This window comes from Carassius auratus, chromosome 7, assembly GCF_003368295.1.
Source record: "Carassius auratus strain Wakin chromosome 7, ASM336829v1, whole genome shotgun sequence".
NCBI classification, from domain to species: domain Eukaryota; kingdom Metazoa; phylum Chordata; class Actinopteri; order Cypriniformes; family Cyprinidae; genus Carassius; species Carassius auratus.
In genome coordinates, this window is record NC_039249.1 from 2,331,695 (window position 1) to 2,342,405 (window position 10,711).

A 10,711-nucleotide genomic window follows, 5' to 3' on the forward strand; every position below is an offset into this window, starting at 1 on the left:
GAAACCAAAATAAAATTATTTTTAACCCAGTTTGGGAAAAACAACGACTTATTTTTATAGATAATATCACAATTATTCCAAATAAAGTACCGGTGAGGACTAAAATTGTGTTTATAAATTAGGTGCCAGGCCAAAAGCGCCTGTTTATGAAAATTTGACAATTTAAGGGGCAATTTGGCGATGTTGTAGTTACAAAGCAGTAGAAAAGGGAGACCACCCACCTTAGAGAAAACAAGATTAGGAAGAGTATTCCAGAATGAATCAGGATTAATTAAATACTGCTTTAACCAATTTATCTTGAAAGTATTATTTAAAGAAGAAAAATCTATAAAGTTTAGACCACCACATTCATAATTATTAATAATCACAGACTTTTTAATATAATGCCTCTTATGCTTCCACAGAAAATCAAATAGCATTCTATCAATATCTGCACATGCAGCTTTATCCACATATAATGAGAGAGCAGGGTAAGTCATTCTTGAGATACCCTCAGCTTTAGCAATAAGAGTTCGTCCTCTCAGAGATAAATCTCTCTGTAACCACAACTTTAAATAAAATCTACGCGTCCGAGCAAACTGCGTGACGTCAAGCCCGTTGCGGAAGTGCGTGGCGTTCCCGTGATGCCTTGCGGCTGAACGCGTTTGTTCGGTAGAGTTTCATCATGGCTAGCGACGGGCCGCCGGGCGCTGACTCAAATCCCGATATTAACACATGGACCCACGGCGAGCTGCAGGCCAAGCTGGCCGAGCTCGGAGCTCCTAACATGGGTGAGATGAACGCGTGTGAACGAGCTCTGTTTGTGTGTCTCGCGAGCTAGCGTTAGCCGCTTAGCCTGTTATGTCCCTGTCTGCTGCTCAGGTCTTCACTGCACAAAACCTCGCGTTAAAGTGTGTCCACATGTAAACACGTCTTATGGGAAACTGTGTTTACATTTATTTGTGTGATTAAAACACGTAAGACTGTGAATAGCACAAGTTAAGCGTAAGTGAAGTCGCTCGTGTGTGTGTGTGTGTGTGTGTGAGAGTGTGAGTGTGAGTGAGTGAGTGAGTGAGTGATTGTGTGTGTGAGTGAGTGAGTGAGTGATAAAGCAAACATCGGAAGTTTTGACCCATACAGTGTATTGTTGTCTATTGCTACAAATATACCTGAGCTGCTATGACTGGTTTTATTCTCCAGAGTCACATATCTGTGTGTGTTTTCTGCTGTCCAGGTCCCAGAGAGGAGCTCATAGAGCGACTGAAATCTTACGCACAGGTAACTTACGCACGCTTTAACTGCAGATCTGCTCATGCGATGCATTTCTTTGTCTGAGCTGTACATTGATCTCTTCTGCAGTCTGGGATGATCTTAACTAAACCGAACATGCAAGGAGGAGACGACAAGATCATGACTACTACGGTACTGCCATGTTTTGTTTATTCTCTCTCTGGCTTTGCTTAGATTAGTTGTGTTTGTAAAGACCAGTATCTGTGTGTGTGTGTGTGTGTGTGTGTGTGTGTCAGATGCCAGGTCTGCCGCCCATGCCCCCGATGCCCTCCATGCCCCTGCCGCCGGGCATGAACATGATGCAGGCCATGAACATGATGGGGGGTCCTCCACCCATCCACATGATGCAGCACGACGACAGAGCCACGCAGGTGAGAGACACAGCTCTGTGTGTGAAACATTACAATTCAACCTCAGGTGCGTGACTTTACCAGCGAGCTCCACTTCTGTAGCTCAGGCACTTCTATCAGACACAGTCAGTTTAATTTGTGCAATACGGTCTGAGCGTTACTGATCAGAGATATGCACGATTGCATCTCGCTCATCATCAGTAAACACAAACTCTCACATGATTAACTTAAAATAATTTAATTAATTAGAATTAAAATGCAATGCTAAACAGGTTAAATGGTGTACCACAGTTAGGAGTTTCACTTGGGTCACAGCTGTGTGTGTGTGTGTGTGTGTGTGTGTGTGTGTGTGTGTGTGTTCAGGGGGATTCACGGGTGATGGGTGAGCAGATGAAGGAGCATGAACTCCTGGAGCAGCAGAAACGGGTGAGAAAGACTTAATCTTATTGCTGTTTTCAACCGTGCTGCTGAATTCAGAAGGATTTGGCTCAGGCAATCTCCGCTGTTTGATTGTGAATTATTTATGCACTACTGTTCAAACCTTTGGGATTTATGATTAAATTAATAAATTTAGCAGACGCTTTTAACCAAAGTGACTTACAGTGCATTCAGGCTATCAATTTTTACCTATCATGTGTTCCCAGGGAATCAAACCCACAACCTTGCGCTTGATAGTGCAATGCTCTACTAATTGAGCTACAGGAACACTATTATGATTATACGAAATGTGTAGAAAGTGACATTTAAGCCCTGTTACAGTATTATTACATGTTACATGTTTCAGCTTTGTATTCATCAAAGAATCCTCATAAAAATGTATCACGGTTTTCAAAAAAACTATTGAACAGAGCAACTGTTTTCAACATTGATAATGTTTCAGATCAGAATGATTTCTGAAGATCATGTGACTCTGAAGACTGGAAATACAGCTGTGCATCACATAAATAAATTACACTTTAAAACACATTCACATGGGAAAATATTTTGAAATATTGCAGTTTTTACTGTATTTTATTTCAAATAAATATTGAGCATAAAAGACAGAAAAAAATCATACAGATCCCAATCTTTTATATTGTCTAAATGTTTTGATGTGTATTCTGTGACGATTGTGCGTGTGTTAAGTCTGTACAAATAAAGTGTTTATTTGTCTCTGTCTCAGGCTGCTGTGCTTCTGGAACACGAGAGGCAGCAGGAACTTGCTAAAATCCAGCAGGGGGCTCCACCAGGCACCAGAGGACCTGAACTGGGACCACGACCCAACCTCCTGCCCCCCATCCCGCCTCTCAGAGGTCAGCGCCCCTCCGAATTCATCCTGCAGAAACATGGCCAAACACTGATTCACCAGGATGCTCTGAATTTATGTTGAAGCTGCTGTATGTAGGATTGACATATTACAGTCCAAATTCAAAATATTGGAGAGGGTTTTTTCACCCGGCTCTTCCTCCTCAGACTTGACACACACAGGTTGCCAGATTGATGACACAAACAGGAACGAGCAAACTCAACAATGAATTAAATCAAATACGCTGTGCTTTCCACCAACTGGCAACCCGGGTGATGATATACAATTAGATAAACTGGCAGTGGGAGGGTTTCACAAACCAAAACAGAGACAGACGTTCCAGCCCGGGACACACATTTCACAGGAGAATAACTGACTGTAGCACTGTTTTCAGATAAATATGTATGTTAACTTAGCATGTTTCTTAAATATCTGCAAACATACAATGGTATTTTTATGCTTTATTAGAGTCAAGTTCTCACATACAGCACCTTTAACCTAATGTGATGATATGCTGATTGGATGCCCTTTGGTTTCACTTCACTGATAATATATAATAGGCAATACACCACAGGAAAATGCATTTTTTACTTGCACTGGTTAATTTTGAGATTTAAGATATATTTGGCTTTTCGTTACATGCTGTTTCAGTCTAGTGGAAAGAAAACATTCACAATACACTTTTAAGTGTTTATTTAAGTGCACTGTAGATTTCAGTCATAGCACTTTTTAAAGGTTGTTTTCTCAAAATGAATGTTCAGATGTATTTTCTGGAAATGTATGCAAGTGCATATTTACTTGCATAATGCCTCATTTGTATATTCAAACATAACGTTCAGAAAACTTGTAACCAGAAAGTTTGCAATGTGTTCTATCAATATAGGGAGTGTTTAATTACTATTATTTTTTTTATTGGACCCAATTCACCTTATGTGTCTTGCCTCTTGCTAACCAGACTGGATTGAGATGACTGCAGTCTTCAAATCTGTTGCAGATAAGAGTGATTTTAACATTAAACATGATCTGTGTCCTGCTGTAGTTGGGACTCCCGGTGGCCCCGCCCCTCCAGGAGTTTCTCTGCTGCCCCAATCTGCCAATCAACGACAGAAGGTCCCGCCCCCTCCGGGAGAAGACGCCAGAGAGGTGTGAGACCCTGAGCGCCTCAGCACATGATCGGTCTGACACACAGACACAGTCTCTTCACTCATCTTCACCTGTTTGTTTGTGCAGTCGTGGCAGGGTGAGGAAGTGGGCATCGGACCCAAGATCCCTCAGGCTCTGGAGAAGATCCTGCAGCTGAAGGAGATGAGGCAGGAGCAGCTCAGCGTCGCCCCCACAGGTCACTGACAATCCACCTTAATACTGCTAATGATCATATTTATGAGATGAGAGCACTCGAGCACATCAAGTCTGATCATCAGAGGAGAAACACTCAGTTTTGCACTGAGAGCGAGTGCTTGCGTTCAGACAGTGTAGAAATAATAATATCTGCTGCTGGTTTTATCCACAGAGATCTATGATGACCAGGAGAGCGCTGACACGGATCTGAATAATTCCTCCACCCGCGGATACTCGGACGAGGACGATGAGAGCGGTCTTTCTAAAAAAGATGTAGGTGTCGCACATCTGTGAGCAGCGTTGGCGAGGCTCTCGTTGATCTGACTTACTGAGTTTCTCCTGGTTTAATTCTAGAAAAATCGCAAGCGCAGGAACAGGAAGAAGAAGAACAAAAAGAAGAGGCAGCAGGAGGAGGAGGAGGAGAAGAAGAAAGAGGAGAGCAATGACAGGGAGCCCGAGGTGGAGATCGAGTACGTGACGGAGGAGCCTGCGGTCTACGACCCGAACTACATCATCTTCAAGAGGATCTTTGAGGCCTTCAAGGTCAGAAAATGCTACGTTCGTTGATGCTTTGAGATGAGGAGCTTCCAGAAAATATTTTGTTGAAACTAAACCGCAAAACTTTGTGTTTGATGTGAGAAAGTGTAAAGAATGCCGCTTGTTTGGAGTTTGATCTGCTGCTTGCTTCACACTCATCCATCACCATTTGACATTTTAAAGACTGAACATAACTCTCGTGTTTTGATGGATGGTGCACTCAATGGCTTTCTATCACAGCTGACAGATGACGTGAAAAAGGAGAAGGAAAAGGAGCCGGAGAAGCCCGAGAAGCCAGAAATCCTTTCGTTTAAGAAGAAGGGGTTCGAGCTGGAGAAGAAGGACAGCGACGACAGCGACGAGGTGAGTTGAAGGCCACTTCCACAGCTGTGGTTTCCTGACGGTATTCCTGTCTAACGCCGTCCACTTCCTGTTTGACAGGATACCAAAAAGGACTTGCCCAAGTTGTCCAAAAAGAAGCTCAGGAGGATGAACCGGCTGACGGTGGCAGAGCTCAAACAGGTAACAAATGAAATTAATTTCTCTTCGTTTGATCAAAATTACTCCTAAAACCAGTTCTGAGTTCAATACCTTTAGATGTAGATGTTTTAACTGTAAATGAGCTTGAAGGAATAGTTGAATGAAATTTAGCTCCTGTCATAAAAGATAAGTTTTTTTTTAGCATTGCATGACTCGCTCATCAGTGGATGCTCTGTAGTGAATGGGTGCCGTCAGACTGAGAGTCCAAACAGCTGATAAAATAATCCACAGCACTCAATCAGCTAAAGGAAGTGACCTGGTTCTGACGGCACCCATCCACTGCAGAGCATCTGTTGTTGAGCGAGTCATGCAGTGCCTCATTTCTCCAAACGTTAAAGAACATTATCAGCTAATTTTGGCTGATCTAATCCTTTAATATGCAATGCATAGCACTAAGCCGTCTTCATCATTTAGACTTGGCATTCAGACAGCATGCTCAGTTCACTTCAGAGTGGATCCAGTGCTATCTTCAGTGTTTCTCATGTGTTCCTCAGCTTGTGGCGCGTCCAGACGTGGTGGAGATGCACGACGTGACGGCGCAGGAGCCCAAGCTGCTGGTTCACCTGAAGGCCACCAGGAACACGGTACCTGTGCCCCGTCACTGGTGCTTCAAGAGGAAGTACCTGCAGGGCAAGAGAGGCATAGAGAAGCCCCCGTTTGAGCTGCCCGAGTTCATCAGGAGAACCGGCATCCAGGAGATGAGAGAAGCCCTGCAGGAGAAGGTACACGCACGCTCACACACATCTCACACGCTCTGTTCCTGAGCAAGGGCATCAAACAACAGTGTGCACCGCTTCATTTAAACATTTCTCTGTCAGCTTCACTGACGTCTCTGTGTTCCTGCAGGAAGACGCCAAAACCATGAAGACCAAAATGAGAGAGAAAGTTCGGCCCAAGATGGGGAAGATCGACATCGACTACCAGAAGCTGCACGACGCCTTCTTCAAGTGGCAGATCAAGCCCAAGCTCACCATCCACGGGGACCTGTACTACGAGGTGCGTTTGTGTTACCTGATGTGAGTGATGATGACACTCCTGCAGCGTCACTAACTCTGCTCCGGTGCTCATGTGTCAGGGTAAAGAGTTCGAGACGCGTCTGAAGGAGAAGAAGCCGGGCGATCTGTCCGCTGAGCTGCGAGTGGCTCTCGGGATGCCCACCGGACCCGTGAGTGTTCATCCTGCGCTGCTTTACACAACACCAGCTGTGGAAGTACACACTTCTGTGATTGTGTGTGTGTGTCTCCGCAGAACTCTCACAAAGTTCCTCCTCCGTGGCTGATCGCCATGCAGAGATACGGACCTCCACCCTCGTACCCAAACCTGAAGATCCCCGGCCTGAACGCCCCCATCCCTGAGGTCAGACACACTCAAACACACACCATCTGCAATATTTGCCCATGGTTTATCCTAACTCTTCCTGATGAGGTGTGTGTCTCTTTCAGGGCTGTTCGTTTGGGTATCATGCGGGCGGATGGGGTAAACCCCCTGTGGATGAGACGGGCAGACCGCTGTACGGAGACGTGTTCGGCACCAACGCCATAGACTTCCATGTGAGCAGACCACCCAATCACATCCTGAACACGTGCCTGCTGATCTGAATCATTGATTGTGAGGAGATCTGACTGAGTCTGCGTGATCATGTTCACAGGCCAAAGCAGAGGACGAGGAAGTGGATCGAACCCCGTGGGGCGAGCTGGAGGCGTCTGATGAAGAGTCGTCTGAGGAAGAGGAGGAGGAGGAGGAGAGTGATGAAGAGAAACCGGATGAGACGGGCTTCTTCACGCCTGCAGACAGGTGCTGCTCGTCTCTGATTGGCTCGTGTGTGTGTGTGTTTGAGACATGAGGACTCACAGATGTCTGCTCTCTCTCGTTGTTTGACAGCGGCTTGATCACGCCGGGCGGCTTCTCCTCCGTTCCTGCCGGGATGGAGACCCCAGAGCTCATCGAGCTGAGGAAGAAGAAGATCGAGGAGGCCATGGACGGGTGAGTGTCTGTCTGGGAGCAAACACCTGCTTCTGTGAGGAGCAGAGCCAGATTCAAGCCCTTTCACTTAAAATCAGCTGCTCGTATCAAATTCATTTTTGGACTTTTAGACAATATTTGAACATTTGCATGCATGTGTGTGTGTGTGTGTATATACACACATATACATGTATGTATCTCATATGATACATCAGGCCTTTATGGCTTATGTAGTGATATATTGAAAATATTTTGCTCATATTTGGAGGGAAAAGCACCTCTCTACACACATGTGTATATATATATATAAATTTTATCAATCAAGCTAAGCAAAAATATGAAATTTGGTGCAGATGCTGTAATTTAAATGGCCAAAAAGTTAAATGAAAGTCTGATATGTAATATATAAATCTATACATTTATAGCAGTATAACAGACTACTGACACAAAATGTTATAAATGTCATCACTCACTCTATATCTTCTATGATATGTCTCAGTAAGGTGATATTAATGTTTAGTTTTATAAACAAAGCTGTGGTTTCGAAACAACACATTATGCAATGCAATGATCGAGAGATGAACAGATAAACGTTCCTCGAAAGCCTAAATATCATATTTGATAATCAAGTAAACCTAAGTTGATTCAGTCCAGTAAGAGTTCAACATGGAATATTATTAACAATATAGTTATTCTTGCATTAAAGAGTCAGTAAAAATCAGTAAAGGTTTGACCTCGTGAAGGATGTTCTGCATTTATACTCAAGGGCTTTCACTTGATTAAAAAAAGTCTAAACTTCAGTCAGAGTTTTCCAGCAGTCGTTTGATCATGTTGATCATCTCTTAATTCATCTATCATGTGTGACTGTGTAGGGTTAACACTTTACGACTCGATGTGTTTCTGCTCTGTGAGAGCTCGGACAGACCTGATGTGGTTGAAGTGTGAGGTTTGAGCTCTGCAGGTGTTGTCTGGTGAGCTGTCATGCTCATGTCTCTCGTGTTTGTGTGTGTTTCAGAAACGAGACGCCTCAGCTGTTCACAGTGCTGCCGGAGAGGAGGACGGGGCCGGTCGGGGCCGCTATGATGGCGTCCACACACATCTACGACATGTCTACGGTACACACACACATTTTAACACCCAACAATGCACTTGTGCAACCAATATCAGTTCCCACCGGTTTAAAATCCCATTCTTAGCACCTGTCATCCAACAATCCCAGTAAGCTTTGCTACTTCTGATTCAAAACAAAGTCTCAGCTTTTAAATTCTTTAATGTGGCACGTGAACAGATTATCTTCATCTTTACTACTAGTTATTGCATGAAATAAACATGAGTGAACATCAGAAGGTGTTGAAACAAAACAGCTTCACAAATGGAATATCTCGTAATTGTAAACAGCATAAAGACATTAATAAATATTGTTTTCCTCAGAAAAGCCAATGTGTGAGGAACCTATTAGTCGATTAGAAAAACATAACTCTAGAGGAGCATTTTTATAAATATATGCAATATTGCATATTCATTATTTCACGTATCCTGTTAGCAAGTCTTCATTATTTCATGTATAATTAAACAGTAAATAAATGCTGATTCACGTACAATATTAATGCATTTACATTTGATATCATTTAAATGGGGCTTTTTTTTATCTGATGGTAGATTATAGCTAAAAAATAAAAATAGATAGCAAATTAATTTGGAGTTAATTAATTGTAACAATTAATATTGATGTGTTTCTAAATGAATCGCATCATGATTCAAGATCCAGGCCTGCTATGCATCATCTTCCCATTTATATTTGCAAAAACAAAGCCTGATGCATTAATAAGCATGAGACAGCCAGACAGCATCCGCCTCGTTTCACTCCATCCATACGGCACTCGTTTCCCTTTAAAATACCAGCGAGAGATAAACGAGCAGGGGCTGGGTGGAGGAAGTGTCCTCTGAATACTGTCGTGTGTTCCTCTGTGGTGCAGACGGTGACCAGCCGAAAGGGAGGAGTCTCGGTGCTGGGTGGAGACTCTCAGGGGGTGGAGGTGGCTCTGGCGCCGGAGGAGCTGGAGCTCGACCCCATGGCCATGACGCAGAAGTACGAGGAGCACGTCAGAGAGCAGCAGGTGGAGAAAGAGGACTTCAGCGACATGGTGGCGGAGCACGCCGCCAAACAGAAGGTGAGATCAGTCATAAACCCAAATCAGACTAACTAACAGGAACTTATATCCCGGGTTAGTGCTTTAGTTTAAACTTATCTTCATTTCCATTACTGTCTAATCTTGAGAGCTTAGTTAAAAATCCTTATTGTCTTTGTTCATGATTCTCATTAAGTTATTGAATGATCATCTATCCAGCTTTAAAAAAATATATATATATTTGACCATTCTTATGATTTTCCTCATTTGTTAGATGCTTTGAACAAATGTATCTGCTAAATGAAGACACAAAATCAGGCAATTAAATGAATAATTCTGCTTTTATACTTTTTGTATAATTAATAGGCTTCATATTTTTATATTACACATATATTTACACATACTAATTACATATTTTTAATATGCAGATTTGTTTTAAGTATATATGCACAATTGATTATATAAACAATAATGTTTTTATTTAAAAAATATATACATTTTTACATAAAATCAGGCATTTTATATATAATTTTTCTCATCACACTGAGACTCAATGTGCTTCATTGCCATGAAAATCACTATATTCTATATTTCTAAATAGGATTTCTTGTCTTCACACCAAATTTTTCACATTTTTGATTTAAGGTAAAAGGTTTTATTTTAATGCTTTGCAAAAGGATGCTATAATAAAATAGAAAAATAATTCTTATCAACATATTAATTTCTGCATTAAAAGCAATAAATATATATTTTCTAGTGAAGCCGGTTTGTGTCTCTGATAAACGAAGGTATCATCTTTGTAAATGGTTTCCTGAAATCTTTTTCTTCTGTGTTCCTTGCAGCAAAAGAAGCGCAAGGCTCAGCCGCAGGACACACGCTCTGGAGCCAAGAAATATAAAGAGTTCAAGTTCTAGCCCTGCGCTGACCTTCATCCTTCATTCCTTCCTCTCTTATGTCGTGTAGAAGAGCCCCAGTGTTTGTACGTCACACGATAATGAGCCACGTTTTTCATTTATGCTTGATGTTTTTGTAAATAAAATACCAGTCCATGAAAAACTGATGTTATGATTTTTTTTTTTTAGGTTTACACAATTAAGAAATAGTTATAGTAGTTATTTTTATAGACATGCTCTACTCTAAAATATTGAACTGGCAATAAATGAATCCCCATGAGTGTTGACTTTGTAACATCCCCATCAGCTGAAACCACAGGAAACATGTTTGTGATGGATTTGAGGTTTAATCTTGGGTCTGCAGTGAGGCGCTCGGGTCAGCAGGGGGCGAGTGAGAGCGTCTTCAGG

General features: G+C 42.4%; 1 protein-coding gene across 1 annotated transcript; it reads left to right on the forward strand.

Moving 5' to 3' along the window:
- Nucleotides 1-636: 636 nt before the first annotated feature.
- LOC113105415 (splicing factor 3B subunit 2-like) lies at nucleotides 637-10,447 on the forward strand. Its single transcript, XM_026266468.1, has 22 exons — nucleotides 637-770; nucleotides 1,214-1,257; nucleotides 1,339-1,401; nucleotides 1,506-1,640; nucleotides 1,983-2,045; nucleotides 2,782-2,911; nucleotides 3,944-4,047; nucleotides 4,135-4,243; nucleotides 4,415-4,515; nucleotides 4,597-4,785; nucleotides 5,020-5,142; nucleotides 5,221-5,301; nucleotides 5,814-6,041; nucleotides 6,166-6,315; nucleotides 6,395-6,484; nucleotides 6,568-6,675; nucleotides 6,762-6,869; nucleotides 6,968-7,113; nucleotides 7,201-7,302; nucleotides 8,297-8,396; nucleotides 9,258-9,452; nucleotides 10,253-10,447. Exons 1-22 carry the CDS (start codon nucleotides 665-667, stop codon nucleotides 10,322-10,324), a joined length of 2,547 nt encoding a protein of 848 aa, XP_026122253.1. The 5' UTR covers nucleotides 637-664; the 3' UTR covers nucleotides 10,325-10,447.
- The last annotated feature ends 264 nt before the right edge of the window (nucleotides 10,448-10,711 follow it).

What these genes read in the sequence shown, in the direction of transcription:
- LOC113105415 (XM_026266468.1), top strand. Translation starts at nt 665, where the DNA reads ATGGCTAGCGACGGGCCGCCGGGCGCTGACTCAAATCCCGATATTAAC. An exon ending in TTCTTCACGCCTGCAGACAG is followed by an intron (nt 7,114 to 7,200) that starts GTGCTGCTCGTC and finishes GTTGTTTGACAG; the next exon opens with CGGCTTGATCACGCCGGGCG. An exon ending in ACATCTACGACATGTCTACG is followed by an intron (nt 8,397 to 9,257) that starts GTACACACACAC and finishes TCTGTGGTGCAG; the next exon opens with ACGGTGACCAGCCGAAAGGG.